The following is a 16927-nucleotide window of genomic DNA, read 5'->3' on the forward strand; positions in this document are numbered from 1 at the left end:
AAGATAAGAGACTGGTTAAGTATTGTCTCTTTCTCTTTCCTTTTGAGTGTCAGTGGCTGGATTATGACATACAGGTTTGAGATTATCAGGGGAGAGATGGTGTACAGCAGTGCATCTGAACTGGTGGGTCATGACCGTACTGGGTGGGGCGAAAGGTATGTTTCGATAATATAATAATAAATATAAATAAACAAATCATACAATTGTGCATAATTAGGACAAATAGTGTTAACAACCTTTAAAAGGGTACAAGAAAACAATTCACATATCTTTATTGTTGCCAAAGGTCACGCATCCAATCAAACTCTACAGTATTTTGGTGAAAATGCATCTGTCATTGGGTAGACCCTAACAATTTAGGCTCATGTCGACATAAATAGTCTGCTTGACATGCCCTTATCCTCAGAAAGAAGGAAAGAAATTTCCTTCACGTTTTGTGCAGAGAATGATTTGCATGAAATAATTAAAATTCATTTCCAAACAATTCTGGTAATGTGTTGGGTCACCACTTCATATCTAAAGTACTTGACATCCACTTGATATCTAGTTCTAAATCAGTTGAGAACCACTGCCATACAAGACCCAGGGGAATGACTTGATGGAAAATATATATAAAAGCTTTTTATATCATATTGTATTAGAAAAGTAGAATAAATATAATTATAAAAATAAAATAAAATTAAGGTGGGATTTTTTTAATTAATGGTCTTTTTTTTCTGTTTTTATGAACAGAATAGTGGAGAGAGAGAAGAAAAAGTGCTGTGAGCCAGATTTAAACTCTAATTTCAATGTTAGCGCAGATGTGCGAGTCACTAGGCCACAACTCTAAAACTTTATAAATATCATTGTTATCTTTTTCAAAGTTCATACAAAAAAGGAAAATTCTGTCATTATTTGCTTACCTTCATGTTGTTCCAAAACTGTATGACTTACTTTCTTCTGTGGAACACAAAAGATGATATTTTGAAGAGTGATAGTAAACGTTTTCACTAAATGAATAAACAAATAATCTTGAAAAAAATTACATTTTCTTTCATATTCCACAGAAGAAATAAAGTCATATAGGTTTAGAACAACATGAGAGTGAGTAAATGTTCATTTTTGAGTGAACTATCCCTTTAAAATGAATGTATGTATTCACAGGCACACTTACAGTATTCTGACCCTAACAGTACAGAGTGAGAGAGAGATGCTGGCGCTCTGTGAAGCTCACTAAGACATCTCTATTATCTCTCTAGTGTGTGACTTGCAGATAGGAGGGAGAAGAGTCTGCCTGCTGTGATGTTTTTAGTTTTTCTGCACTGCTAGAACCACTATGTGGTTCTAATCCCACATCCTACCAGTGACCCGGACCCACTACATTATGATCCTATCGGGCTGCGTACGATACGCTTCTAATTGAAAAAGGCCCTGCACCATGTCTAAACCTCTCCTTGCAACTCCAGCGCATGTTGTGTCTGCATGCGGAATCGGATCTGTAAGAGGCTTACGAGCTCGTGTGCATGTCTGTGTGAGTGTGTTATGCTAAGCATGCGTGTGTGCGTATGTGCGATACCTTTAAAACAGAGTAGATTGATATTTGAAACAGCCAGGCAAAGGAAGGAATTAACCACCTTTACTTAGTTTTAATTACAACGAAGTCCACCTCTGTAGCAGAGAACTAAAAATACACGCAGGGTTTCCCTGTGGGACTGAAGTTAGCATGCCTCACGGCTGCTCGTACCTCAAACACACACACACACACACACGCAACAACCTAAACCTTAACACTAGAAATAAAACAGGCCATACATCCTTACTGTGTGTTTTGGGATCTCAGTCTAATTCAATAAGATAATGCTACAAAAAATGATACATTAAAAAAGAAAGAAATAGAAGAAAAGAAGAAGAAAGAAAAAAAATCAAATTTGAAAAGAGAGAGCAAAAGGCACAGGGGAATATTAGATGAATCCAGGTCTTAGGGGTGTTCCAGCGAGTAAAATAAGGTTGAACCTCAATAGGATCAACATTCAGGGCAAAACTGCAATAAAAGTAGAAATGTGACAGGGAAAATGATCTGTAATTAGGACAAACAGCACTAAAAGCAAGTTCAAAGATAATTGTTTTTGGAGGGGCGTGTGACTGACTGCCAGGATTCCCAGGGTGGCCAGTTTGCTTGCGTGAAGATTGAAACAGAGAGAGAGAGAGAGAGAGAGAGAGAAGGAAAGACTACATGATAAAAGAAAGCAAAGATGAAGGACTCTGCTGAAAAAAAAGGTTAAAAGGAAGGAAGAAACACTCAACAGCAGGACAGAAAGAGAAAAGGCGAGAACTTAAACCGAGTGAGGAGGTGAAGGAAAGTCACCGAAGGTAAGATCAGTCCACTTGAGAAAAAAAAATAAAATTAAAAAAGAGAGTGTGAGAGAAAGTTAACAAAGACACCCTACCGAACAAGCACCAATCCATCATAAGACCAAGCATAAAAAACAACAAGTGTCCCAACACCCTTATCCCCACACACATCTCCTCACAAAGACTGCTATTGTTGTCGGTTTTCACAACACTATGGCCTTTGATGGATTCTGCAAGCTAAAGAATAGCGACACAATAGATGGCAGGGGTCAGGGTATAAAACGTATTATGAATTAGATTTTTTGATGTTTGTAAAACAGCCCAGGCCCCACGTTTGTATTAATCACCTGAGGAGGGTGTTGCGTTCCCAAGGAGTCAAGGGAGGCGGGACCTGCAGGCCGTCCTTCATAACTTTACATGTCTCTCTGTCTGTCTGCGTATCAGGAAGCTGAAAAGCAGCAGGAAATCGTGACAATGTGAAATGCTATAAATGATATAGTTTTATTTTATTTGCAAAACTGCCCGGGCAGCTTTCTTTTTTCTCCCATTTCCTCCCCGTAAGATGAAGTCACACTTGGCGTGTGTGAAACATAAGCATAATTGTGCTTGAACTGACTCAGTCGAGACCTAAAAATACACACAATGGCAGTGAGATGAGCAGAGACAGATAGAGAGAAAGAGGGCCGCTTGTCCTTTAGCAGTGCGTGCGTTCTCCCTATTTTCCTACACATGCCAATAACACAGGAATAAACGGATGCGAGAATTAAACCTCATTGTCCGCAGATATGTCCTGCTATATATAGTCCATGTTTTTTTTGTAGGATGCTCCGGGGTCGCTTTACGTCGACAAAATATTGTGTCGGCAACGCCGTATCCGTCTCTATCTGTGCATGTTTGAAAAGAAAAAAGGGCAGAAAAACAGTTCATCCGTGCAATTTTTGCAATTAAAAAAGACACAAAAATAATTATTCCGCAGCACACTCGAGCGACACATCCTGAATCCACGAAGCACGGATCACGTGTTTAATAAAAAGGTTAATCAGTTGTTAATCAGAGGATTAATAACTTGTTATTTTCTTTACAAAACCATTAATATTATGCCATAAATATTTAATGCTGATGGGTGTGTGTTTTTTCTTTTTTTCATTGGGTGGGGAAGAGTAGAATCCACACACTAATGTGCATTAATCATGCTTTGTTAAAGACAAATAAATTCCTTCATGTTTATTAATACAACCTCGGAGACAACAATACACTTTACATTATTTAGAAAGTTATTAATAAAGTATTTATCAGCAGTGCCACTACAGGACAGAGAAGGTAACAAGGAGGCTAATGTACGTAGCCCACAGTCACAGACCCTCAGGATAAGGATTGTTATGATTTAAACGGTGATATTATCGCTTTAGGACGGGATTGAGGTTGCTGAACCTGAAGTCTTGCACTTTTAGGTAAAACGGGAATCCAAAAGTTCTGATTTGAGAAAAGATGTTTGGTTCTCTTCTGAAAAACAACAACAACAACAACAACAAAATATCCCTGCCAATCTGCTAATCAAAGCAAAACAAATATTGCATTTCTCTCGCTCCATTTGTTTGAACGAATATATCACATTCCCAAAATACTCATTCTCGGTTCAAATGTAATTAAATTGTGCCTTTAGTGAAAACATGCAGTGGTTCTCCAATTAGTTCTGTTTTTGTCATTCAGAAAAAAATAAATAAAAAAATAAAAATACTGGACTTAGGCACGCCCAAGGCACTGTCGCTTCCCAGAACATAGCGACGCCTGTGTGTTCGGTAGGTTGAACATCAACGCAATAGTTTAGTTTTTGGTCTTAAGACTATTGATGGAGAGAGCAGAGTACACAAACAGTGTGGGTGTTTTGATTGAAGTGAGTTAAAAATACAATTCTATTGATTTCAACTGTGATAGTGTTTGAACAACAGGAAGAGTGAGGGGTGCATTATGATGGCACAGACTCCGTGATTGACTGATTAAAGAACTATACATGGTGCTTTGTAAAAATAATGATGAGAGTATGTAAGGCTGGAAGTGTTTGATTTAAATTGCCCTGAAACTGTTAAGTACTGTAGTTTAAGGTAAATTGCTAGGCAGAAAGATAGCTGTCAAAACGCAGGAAGATGTTTCTCAGCAGTTTTAATTTTTTTCTCCTTACACACTTTCGTTTTGGCTTTGATATATTCCTTAACCCTCAAGACCCTTTTAATGTGAAATTTATCCTTGTTTGAGTATCATTTTAAGCTTTAATCTTATAAACAAAAACTGAACAACACACTTTAACACCTGTCCTCAAAAAAAAAAAAAAAAAAAAAAGCTTATGTAAATGCCAGAATGTAATAAATAAATAAATAAATAAATAAATAATCAACCCTCCTCTTTGTAGTTGTTTATTATTATTATTATTGTTGTTGCTATTATTATTATTATTAAATGTGAATAACAGGAATAACACGATTAAAGACATGATACGTTTGAATGATGCATGAAATTATGAATAAAGAAAGTTTTGATTTGGTCAGAGAAACATTACATAATATAAAAGATAATAAAAATAATAATAATAATAAAACATGCCCTCCTGATATATACCTCCATCTTTATACTTAAAGCCAATATGACCACAACATGAGGGTTAAGGTTCATGCAGAACTGCAATAGGAAGGCTCTTAACACAACATGTAAGAGACCATCACTGAACTGACTTAAAAAAAAATGTTTATTTTCAATCAAAGTTGGGTTGTACTTCGATCAAATAACTGAATGGATTTCTCACAAAATGCAATCCATCTAGCTGTCAATGCATCCATCCATTCTCTTAGCAATCTAGTAGTGGCCCCATGCCGTCAAAATATAAATAAATATAAATAATGCACATCTACGTGTCTTTAATGGATATCAGCTGAGAACGACTTGAGTGAAACCCCTACAAATCTATGAGCCTGAAGCCATTGGTGAATAATTGTTGAATAAAATGTTTGCCATGCTTCACACTCTCTTTCACATTAATAAATGGAAAGCGTGGCCATGACTCCATCCAATCCACCAGCTTTTATAGAGTCCTCCGGACCAGGCGCCCAGATGGACTCCATCAGAAAAAAAAAAAACATTTCCACAATGCCACCATCATGCCACCCCGCATGGCATTTAAACCACCTTCACCCCATTGTCTCAAACGAACAGAAAAACCACAGACAGAGAGAGAGAGCGAAGGAAGAAAGAGCAGGAAAAGAGCAAGCCGCTGCCAAAAAAGAAGCCTGGAGAAAGTGGGAGAGAGATCCATTTTGTGTTTCGGTTAAACACTGATTTCATCACTGGACTAAAACACATAACTTTAAAAGCGAAATCAAATATTAAAAATGACAGGCGGTATAAGTATGGTGAGTGAGCCGGGGTCACGGAGGGAGGAGGCGCGGGCGGCTTGTCAGCCACTATCTGTCAGAGTGAATTAGAAACAATCAGGGGCGACTGAAAGGGAAGGTGATTGTTATTAAGCAGCGGGGCTGCGAGCAAGCTCCCCCAGATGTGGCCATGCATATAAAAGAACAGGAAGCCAGCACTTTAATTCAGGAAGCGCTAGCGAACACGGCCCGCACAAAGGAGGAAGGAGGAGGGGGAGGGATGAGAGCAGGAGAAAAAGGCCTTTTGTTACTAATAAGCTGGAAGTTACTTTGATAACAGGCAAGGGTTAGGCACCGGAATAAAGGCGGCCCCCCTTCCCCTACGCGAGCGCTCACTTGTTTCATCCTCAATTCATATTTTCAGGAGGACAGGCCGCACCAGTCAGTCAATATCTGCGGGGGAATATAATGGGAGTGGAGAAATAAGGGGTGAAATGTAGATAAGTTGACCTTAACAAGGGTGAGGAGAAGAGACAGCCACAGCCATATATCAATTACCCAGCTGCGATCACACTCTGATGATGTGGGAGAGGGTTCGGGACGGACAACCCCTCCCTCCGCCATCCCCTGACGATCTCTCTGTCTTTTTCCTCTCTCTCTTCGCCACCAGCTCGGGGAAGCTCCTCAGAGGCAGCCATCATGGCCGCGGATTGTCGTCAGGGGCGACGGGGAGGAGGGAGGGGATGTGTACAATATGTTTTTCAAAGGGAGCAGAGGCTCGATTTGAATGATAAGAAAAGACGCTAATCTGCCGCGCTATGGCCTCAAAGGCACATCCACTCTGACACTCCGACCCTCCCGCCACATGGGGAAACGCACACTCGCACAAACGCTGACCCGAAGGGGCCAAGGACTCCATCGCACATGTCCAAACACAGCCGCCGAGCAGCTACAAACATCCAGCACATCAAACATGGCTACTTTCACGCAACTCTGACAACAGTGACACCGGGCTGCCAACTTCTCTGCTCAGAAACAGAAGAAATGGAGGACTTTGGGTAGACGGCTCACTCTGATAGTTAGCGATCGTACAACACGCTGTTAATATATGTAAGCTTGCATCACCCTACGTGGCGGAGAGAGTCTCTAGAGAGAGCGGTTTTGTTTGTTCTCCCCAGCCTGTCAAGAGAGACTGCTAACTTCAGCTATGCAAATACTTCACCAGCCGAAGAAAAAAAAAATGAAGAGTGTCATTCGAAAAGTCTCTGTCTTTCTTTAAATGACGGCAACGCTTTGATTTTCAGCTTTCTTTGTAGTGAGAGATATCTATGGAAATTATCCCTGCCTTGAGATTTTTTTTTCTTTCTTTTTTTTGTGATCCTGTAATAGCTATAACTGTTAAATAAAAGCCATGTTTTCTTCAGAGATAGAAAAGCAGCAGATTCAGAAACATGTCACCCGTCTCTGTTTTTTAAGCATGATGTGAGGATCTGTGACTGGAGGGTTGTGGTGTTAAACATGCTATTGCTAAATATTACCTCAGGGAGTAACAGTGTATGTATATATATAACACCTGAGAGAAGGAGAGAAAGAGAGAGGGAGAAGTGAGGGGGAGTGGAGCATGTTACAAAAATCCAGGTGAGACACATATGGACTGATAGCGAATTAGTAGAAGAGAGGGAAATTGTTAGAGAAGGATGGAGAGAATGAGAGAACAAAAGAAGGGTGGTTACAGTGATAGTTCACCTAAAAATACATTCTTTACTCAATCACGCTCTGTGGAACGCAAAAGGGGAAATGTAGCAGAATGTCTGAGCTGCTCTTTTCCATACATTGAAAGCAGATGGGGACTGGAACTGTCAAGCTCCAAAAATGCCTACTTAAAATGTATAATTCATGCTCCATAAATGTGGTCCTTATGGCTAATGTGCTCTACTTCAAGTCTTCTGAAGCTATAGAGAGCAACAGTAATCACTATCAAGTCATTCATAGTGCTTCATTGGAGTGGGATTGGTGGATTATTTTTTTGGCAAAATCATGGATTATGTATATTTAAAAAAAAAAAAAGGTTAAAATAAAGTTGATGGCTTCAAAAATCATATACTATTGATTAACAGCCTTGTACTGTAGCTCACAATAGGTCTGTCTTTAAAGGTTATCATTAACAACAAATTTCCCTATGAAGAAATTTAATGGTATTTTACCTTCCGCAACCCAAATGCTTCATTCTATAAAATAGCTTTCTGTGAAGAACAGACTATTCACTGAAAATCTTTCTTGACAGCTGTGGTCACTGTAAGGAACAGAGCAGATAGGACATTTTGCTATAAATAACTCCCTTTGCGCTCTACAGAAGAAAGAGTGTCATATGTGTTTCAAAAACACAAGGGTAAGTTATTCATTTTGGGTGACTGTTCCTTTAAAGAAAAATAAGCAAGATTGTGAGATTGATAAAGTTACAATGAAGAGAGAGAGCTGGTCCATGTAGTCCTATCGTCTCTTCTCCTCTCAGGACATGTCTTAGATTTCAGTGTGATTAGATAGTCAGGGATAGAGAGATGTTCTGAGGGAGTATTAGTAATTAATCACTACTGAAGCTGGGATTTCCACTCTCACTGTCTCGTCCACACACACACACACACACACACACACACACACACACACACACAATATTCCTTTAACCATTCAACAAAACACAAAGAGAAGGAAAAAACACCAGAAAACAAAATAAATAGAAATAAAAATAGCAAAACAATACAACAAAAAAGCATTAAGCAGAGGCTTAAGAGGCAAACGGTTCCCTTTGTGTCATGTGCTAATTATTACCGTGCCCATAATGGGCTCCAGTCTCCCACATAGACGATGTCTTAACACCTATCATTACTGAATGAAAGGGTGACCATAAAAAAAAAAAAAAAAAGAAACAGCAGCCTCTGCTTACAGCTCTCCTACCACCCCTTCACAATCTTTTTTTCTATTTTTATTTTTTTTATTTTCTGTACTATGAATAAATTTAGTCTGTCCCGGACATGAAAATGTCAAATACCTAAAATACACCTAGGCTAAATAGCATATTAATTTTTAATGCTCCTTCATCCTATGCTGCTATTCTCATATCTAGTATGTCTGCCAACAGCTGTTGCAGGCTCTCTCATAGGGGGATTTATAATCTATCTAAAAGTGTGCTGGAGCATTGTTCAGGAGGAGGAGGAGGAGGAGGAGGAGGAGAAGACTTTTTACTCATAGGCTGCTTTTACCTCTTATTTTCCCTTAAAAAAATTTGAAAAATCCTAAATCATTACTGCATCTTTTCATTCTTTATTCCAATTTAAAGATCACACTTGTAATTTTTTTAATTAACCAAATATGCAAAGTGCAATAAAATGCATGAAGATTTTAATCACACTTTTTAGCCCAGTGATTATTTCTCAGGCTGGTTTTATTATTTAAAGTTAGTTTATGTATTCAGTTTTCCTTAAAACCAAGGCTTGTCATCGGCTTGTGTAATTTGTGTAAGCTGTCGCAATAAAACCTGCCATTAATTAAGTAAAGTTAAACAGTAAAACAATGTGAAAATTCAATCCATGAAATATTAAAATACTATATGTACAAGGTAACATACAAAATGTCCAACAATTATTCTGGACTGCATGTAGTTTAAATAATAAACGGAATATATTTACACAATTTAAAACTTACCCTGTCCTGACATATATGAGAACTGAGATCACATCAATCTTTCAGTTAAAATCTACTATCACTTTATAGCTGACTCTAGTCTGAATATACACTACCACTCAGAATTTTAAGATGATTGTTTTTATGTTTTTGAAAGAAGTCTCGTATTTAAAAAAATAAAATAAAAATACAATAAAAACAGTAGTATAGTGAAATATTATTACAATGAAATGAAATGTAATTTATTCCTGTGATGGCAAAGCTGAATTTTCAGCAGTCATTACTTCAGTCTTCAGTGTCACATGATCCTTCAGAAATCATTCTAATATGGTGCTCTTGTGCTGCTTAATATTTGTGGAAACTGTAATACACTTGTTCAGGATTCTTTGATGACTTGAAAGTTCAAACGCATTTATGTGAAATATTTTGTAAATGTCTTCTTCACTGTCACTATTGATCAAATATAATGTGTCCTAAGTACTAATATTATAAAAAAAAAAAAAAAAAAGTAGTGTAGGCCCTATGCATATTGTACTGTAATTTTGTAAAAAAAAAAAAATTGGATAGTAAAATGTATAAAAACAATTAGATTTAATGAAACTGACATACAAACTACTGCTAGACAAGACACACATGTAATCAGACTTTTATCTGTAAATCTTCTCGTTACTAGTTCTAGTCATACGTATCTTTTATATGTATTGAGACCTTTAAAAAATAAAATTCATGATGGCCACATATGAAAAATGCCACTGAAAAGGCTCGAACCAGATAGAAGAGCAAATTGGAGAAGCAATTGCTCTAAATTGGGCTTTTATATGTCATTTAGGTGTTCGGCTTAAAGACACATCGCAGGAGAAGATTACAACCATTCAGCACAAAACGCGCCACTTCAAATGGACTGTCTGTTAGGGATCAGACTCTGGGATCAGTTAATCTCATCCTGACACTGATGATTTGAGACCAGCGGGTAAGTGAGCATGCTTCATGTCTTATCTAAGGACCGCTCAAGCGCGCAGATCTGGGATCAGTGAGGTAAATGTACATCCCGTATCTGGTCCAGGAGCGGTGTCGCGTTACAACTACCGAGGGAAGGGCCGTGAGGTGAACGTTGGCTTACCTGATCACTCTAACTGCATACTGGTCCGGGGCCCGTCAGGTTGAAGAGACCGTGACTCACCCCGCCACTGAGTCTGTACGGCAACAAGCGATGACAGCGGTGATGAGTCTTCACTCTGTCAGCAAGAAAGAAAGAGAGAGAGAGAGAGAGAGGATGTCAGGCCAAATGTAACAAATTCACTGAATCACAGCAGTGGCGCAGAGGTCAAGGAAAAGCAGCCGAAAAAGGTTAAAGATGAAATCAAAGCCGTGGCTCAGAGCGCCGCTGAAAATCTATCCCAGTGAGGCAAGGCCACCGCTGACGCGCTCAGCAGACAAGAAGCTAAATACTGCACGCCACTCTGGGATCTTTCATTTTCAGCCGATCAATAAGGACTTATATTTATCAGGATTCCAAGCAGCTGCCACATCTGACAACCTCCACTTCATTTTCGCACTCCGCCTCCCTCCCTCCCTCTTTCTCTCTCTCTCTCTCTCTCTCTCTCTCTCTCTCTCTAGCCATCCATCGTCCAGCCCGTCTTCAGTGGCCTCGTGCTAAATCAGGACCTATCGACCACCAAAGCGAAACAGGGGGCCTCCGATGCGGCTCCAGCCCTCACGTACAGCCACGTCCCCCTACTAATATTGGGTTAAGAAGCGTGCGTTTTGTCATTAGCCTGTTGGCTCGGGCCCATCTCCCTGCTCTCTTTGTTCCGCGGCACGCCATTGAAGCCTGCCAAGAAAATGGCGGCGTAAAACGCGTACACTTCACCACTTCGTTTCCCCCGTGCGAACGCTTCAAAAACACAGATATATTTAGGGAGGAAAAGCAGGGGGAAAAGAAGAAACTCTCCAATTTAAATCATTCACAGAAGCAGAAGATTTGCTGAGAGGGCGGAGAAGGCCGAGTTAAAATAGCTCAATCTCTAATCATCTGTACGACAATATTTGCTGTGAGGCATTCTAAATAGATTATCGCTGGTCCATCTGCCTCATCACTGATTTATAAGGCGTTAAGCTGCTTTCCAAAGGCAAGGACTTCCTTTGCAGCTACAGTGGAAGGATTCTTGTTCGAATCAGGGCCAATGGCAGCTAAACAAGCCCGCCGCTCGCAGTAAAGGAGTTTCTGCTTTCAGCGAGTGAGAGAGGGAGAGGAAATAAAAATAGGACGGCACTATCCGGTTTGGAGTCGCCACATGAAGCGGTTTGAATCCAAAAATTTTCTATCTTGATTTTTTTTTTTTTTTTTACAAAGAGACAGGGAGGAGGGGAGGAAGTGAAAAACACACACACAAACATACACACACAAAACAAGGGACATCATTAACATATGAATACTGTATGCAAATGGTTAGAAGAGAGCAGATGTTGGCGCATTTAATTGACCTATATGTGAATTGCATCCAAACCTTCTACACGGAGTATGCTGAGTGTAACACTGGATGCCCGGCACTGGCTTCCTTACACAACACAAACAGAGAGGAAATGAGGGGAGGGAGTGTGCTTGAGAGAGAGAGCGAGAGCGAGAGGGGATGGAAAGAAGAGAGATAGAGATGTGTAAAGTGAGGCAGAGACAGATGAAGACAAAGAAACCCGTGTCGGTAAACGGCACGGCCACAGAGATGCCCAAACGCATCGGCTGTCAGCTCCTCGCGTCTCTTATGGATGACATCACTGCGCCACACCGAAAATCAATCACGCCGTGGCCTTTGGGGAACATGAGCGTCGCTGACAGTTTATGAGCTGCAACCTGTGTTGTCTCCGGTTTATCCTCCTCAACTCTTACTTGAACTCCCATACTATGCTGTTGCTCTTTTTCGTCAAGAGACAACAAATAAAAAGAAACGGGGGGGGGGGGTCCAGGGAGGAGTCATAGCGCTTCTGTTGCTAAGTTTTGCATGGGTGAACTATAAGAACCACAAATGCTAATTTAATCTGGGCTTTGCCCTTTCTTTCCCCCCTTTCTCCCTCCTGCTCGGGAATGTCATTAAATTGTATTAAACAGCCTTTTGTCCACAGGGCAAGGACCACCCGATATATGATAATACATTAATGCCCTGGTGCTACAGCCACTGAGCTGAGACGCTCTTTAAGGCCGCGGGCTGAGCAGCAAACACATGGAGCGCTAGTCTGAGTGTGCGAGTTTGCATGTGCACTAGTGTGCACGAGAGAGAGAGAGAGAGAGAGAGAGAGAGAGAGAGGCTGGCTAACAAGTGTGACACATACTAATAGAAACATACCTAATAAATTACAAGCTTTCAGGGTCTGGCAAGCTGACATTTTCTCTGTGAGCGGGACAATTTCATATCTGCGGAGCAGGGGAGCAAATTGCATCACGTGGAGATTGCTGGAAGATTAGCATAAAAATTAACACTTAAATTTCAGCTTATTGTCAAGCCTTCTTCTGCACTTTCTGCAAAACCAACAATCAATTCCTCTTAGAAATCTGATTAGCTTCCATGATGCTTATTATCCTTGTCATGTTCCCGCGTCGTCGTCCAAGACTCCTGGACTATTTGTTAAAATAGAATTAAGAGACCGATCAATCCATAGGTGTCTCTCATATGCACATAGCTTTTTGTCCGGCCCCTTTATCAACAGTTGCTCATTAAACATGCTGATTAATTTGCCATAGATAGCAGAGGAGTATTTTACATTTAGATGGTTTATTATTTACATGTTAAGCCCAGCTGATGCAGCTGAAAGAAATAACATTAAGTGCAAATTTAAAAAAAAAAAAATGTTTCATTAGAGTTCCGTTATAGCCATAAATACAGCTGACATCTTTTATTTCTTTCTTTCATTTTAAGCTTTTCACTGAGCATATTACATTATTTTGCATATGCAAATAGCTTCAGAATTTTAAATATCTGAATTCAGAAATTGGTTTTATGGACATCTCAAAATAAATAAGTATTACATAATAATAAGAATAATAATAACAAAGATTATTGTTATTCATTTATTAATTTAATATTTTAAGAAATATATCAATCTGTGTAGCTTATCCACTCATGTTCAATACTACTACTACTAATAATAATGATAATTATAATTATTATTATTATAAAGATAAGAAAGATTTATATTACTAATTTATTTAATGTTTTAATAAATGCATCAAATTATGTAGCTTATGTACCTATGTTAAATAATAATAATAATAATAATGAAGATTATTATTATTTATTTATTTAATATTTTAAGAAACACATCAAACTATGTAGCTTAAATATTTGTGTTCAATAATAATAATAATAATAATAATAATAATAATAGTAAAGATGACAGGGAAGATAATTATTATTAATTTATATTACTAATTTATTTAATGTTTTAAGAAATGCATCAAATTATGTAGCTTATGTAATAATAATAATAATAATAATAATAATAATGAAGATTATTATTATTAATTTATTTGATATTTTAAGAAACACATCAAACTATGTAGATTAAATATTTGAGTCCAATAATAATAATAATGACGATTATCATTCATAATTTATATTATTAATTTATATAATATTTTAGGAAAAAGTAAACAGATACTTGAACACTGTAACAGGACATGCTGTTATTGTTGTTGTTATTATTATTATTAATTTATATTACTAATTTATTTAATGTTTTAAGAAATGCATCAAATTATGTAGCTTATGTAATAATAATAATAATATTAATAATGAAGATTATTATTCATTTATTTGATATTTTAAGAAATACATCAAACTATGTAGCTTAAATATTTGTGTCCAATAATAATAATAATAATAATAATAATAATAATAATAATAATAATAATAATAATAATAATAATAATAATAATAAGGACGATTATCATTCATAATTTATATTATTAATTCATATAATATTTTAGGAAAAAAGTAAACAGATATTTGAACACTGCAACAGGACATGCTGTTATTGTTGTTGTTATTATTATTATTATTCATAATTACAGCATATCCTGTTTTGAATTTGTTAAAGCCCAACGGTATAAGTGCATCACCATTTCCTCCCTCAATTCCAGCATGTGTAAAGTCACGGTATTCATGTTGACTCTTTCAGTGAAAGCTGTGAAAGTCATCATGCATTTTCAAAAGCCTTCATACTGCTGTAGTGAAATATCTGTCAATACAGTCCTATTAAAATCACTGCACAAGTATGTAGTGATGAGCAGCGTGCGCTCTGGGTGGCTTTCCAGGTGGAGAGAGAGGGGCTTCATTTTGTTTAAACAAATTCTATTTCATCGCATCCAGATGTCTTTAAGCGCAGTCCGTTCTCCATGTGCACACTCCAAAATCCACAAAAAATGTATACAAACATTTATTCATAACGGCATGCCTCTTCTCAGACTGAAGAGTTGTCATGGTTCCCTTGACTCCGTTTCAGGGGTAAACTAAGTGTAATGTGAAGCAAAAACAGTGTAACGTGATTAGCCGGAGCGCGCCGCTTCTGTGACCGGGTTCCTTGTTCTCTAGCCAGGCGTCTAAGCTGGGAACGTGTGCTTGTCGTGTGGCCCACAAAAGCTGGTCAGGCTCAAACCTTGAGGAGTGCCAAGACTGCTCTGACATCCCACTTACGCCATTACCTGAAATATTTTATTAGGAAAAGTGAGAAGTACAAGTGAACATATGACGTGGATGACAACAGCTCCTACTATGCAGAGGTTCATTTAAACCAGTAACCCCCACAAACTCATTTTGTGTCTCTCTTTCTAGCCCTGCCTTCTCCCTGCCCTCTATTCTTATGTTAACATGGATAATAGGAATGGGCCACCCGGCAGTGAACTTTAAAACTTAAGTCCATGCTCAAGGAAAATAATCCATTTCTCGCCATCCCCTGATGAAACTTAACTCACTTCAAACTTTATGTGTGGGCCCTCTATAGCTCTACCAATACATCTGCTGACTCCTTAAAGCATATTACTTTTCACACGGTTTAAAAATAATAAACGTGCACTTAGCCGAGCTGTTTTCTCGTCCTAATGCCACACAATGGCGGGGAATAATTCAAAAGTCTTTAAGTTCAGAGTAAACACTCCGTTCCTTTGTTGATTGTACAGCTATTTCGGCTTCTTTCTTTCTCTCTCTCTCTTTATCTCCTTCTGAGCTTGTTGTGTTTTTACTCTAAACAATACACCCTTCCTTCACATCTGAGCAACACACCTCACTGCCGTTTAATAGGTTAAATCCCGTAGAATGGAGAGTCATATTTTAAACCGGTGGTTTATTTTTATGAGCGGGTGTAATTAACGCAGCATGTCCTATCTCTTAGTCATCGATGCCAAGGTCTCTATTTAAACAACTTTATTGTGAAATGTTTGCATTCTCAGCATTCGCCAGGCCACACACAGATTATTATTTCATACTTCTCAGCGACGCTCTGAAACGTTTACGCTTTCCAATGGTTATTGTTTTTGATTACGGCTCTGTGGATGAATCACTCTTGGGGAGGACTGACTAGAAAACATGTTTACACAGGGCCAAGTGTGAACCTGAAGGCCTCGCTCTGGCCAAATGAATGCTCACCACCTGATTTATGAAGCAAAGATTAAACTATTTATGTGCAAGCAGTCTGAGTTGTTTAATTTCTCTGCTTGAGGCCTTCGCTTTGTTATTTGGAATTTTTTATTTTTTTATTTGTATTTTTTGGTTGCAGAAGTTCACACGTTAGACTGTCCATTATATTTATTGCAATGGAACATGTGAATAAGCATGAAGGAGGAATTGCAAAATCCTTGTTAGTTACCATAAATGTAGTTTGATGCATTAATAAAGCTTTTTTTTTTCTTCTCATGCACCCCTACAGTCTTTTCTTACCAAAAATGGTCTCCTTTTAACTCATATTTTATTGCATATTATTATTATTATTATTATTATTATTATTATTATTATAAAAGTATTTATTATTAGGTCATTACTACGGCATACTAAAAATATAACTTATTATTATTAATAATAATAATAATAATAATATGCATATTATTATTATTATAACTAATGGAAGGGGGCATTATAATGATGATTTGATTTTAAACTAAAATACTGGGAGAAAAAAAGAGAACCACCTTCCTCACTTTTTAATAAGACTCCTGAGCATGTTTGTCTTAAGTTTTAACAGTTCAACTAAACTAAACTTAAAAAAAAAAAAAAGACAAAAGACAAAAGCACATGTATTTATAAATGAAATTCAGATGGGACGTTTAATAAAAGTAAAAAAAAAAAAAAGGGCATCTGCACTCCTTTTATGATGGAATTTAAATACAGCAGAAACTGAACAAGTATGAGGTATCACCAATTTGTCCAATATTTAATAACAAGTTACAACTTGCAGGTGTATAAGGAAAAGTCTAAAAATCTTTTCAAGTGCCCCAATGAAACCTGATTAAGTACCCCCTGGGGTACACATACCCCTGGTGGGCTCTACATTGTTAAAGACAGAAATGAAATATG

General features: G+C 37.9%; 1 protein-coding gene across 17 annotated transcripts in view; it reads right to left on the reverse strand.

Moving 5' to 3' along the window:
• znf536 (zinc finger protein 536) overlaps window positions 1–16927 on the reverse strand; it is a 306462-nt gene that overhangs the window by 106841 nt on the left and 182694 nt on the right. For 12 of the 17 annotated variants that reach the window (XM_058781885.1, XM_058781884.1, XM_058781890.1 and 9 more), the window contains 2 exons: window positions 10492–10606; window positions 2679–2779 (listed from right to left, as the gene is read on the reverse strand). In XM_058781885.1, the coding sequence (XP_058637868.1) occupies window positions 2679–2740 (62 nt within the window). In that variant the 5' untranslated portion in view covers window positions 2741–2779; window positions 10492–10606. Of the gene's footprint in view, window positions 1–902; window positions 940–2678; window positions 2780–10491; window positions 10607–12709; window positions 13325–16927 lie in introns of those variants that run through there. The other 5 variants (XM_058781896.1, XM_058781895.1, XM_058781894.1 and 2 more) reach the window with 3 other exon arrangements.

This window comes from Onychostoma macrolepis, chromosome 07 (genome assembly GCF_012432095.1).
Source record: "Onychostoma macrolepis isolate SWU-2019 chromosome 07, ASM1243209v1, whole genome shotgun sequence".
NCBI lineage: Eukaryota > Metazoa > Chordata > Actinopteri > Cypriniformes > Cyprinidae > Onychostoma > Onychostoma macrolepis.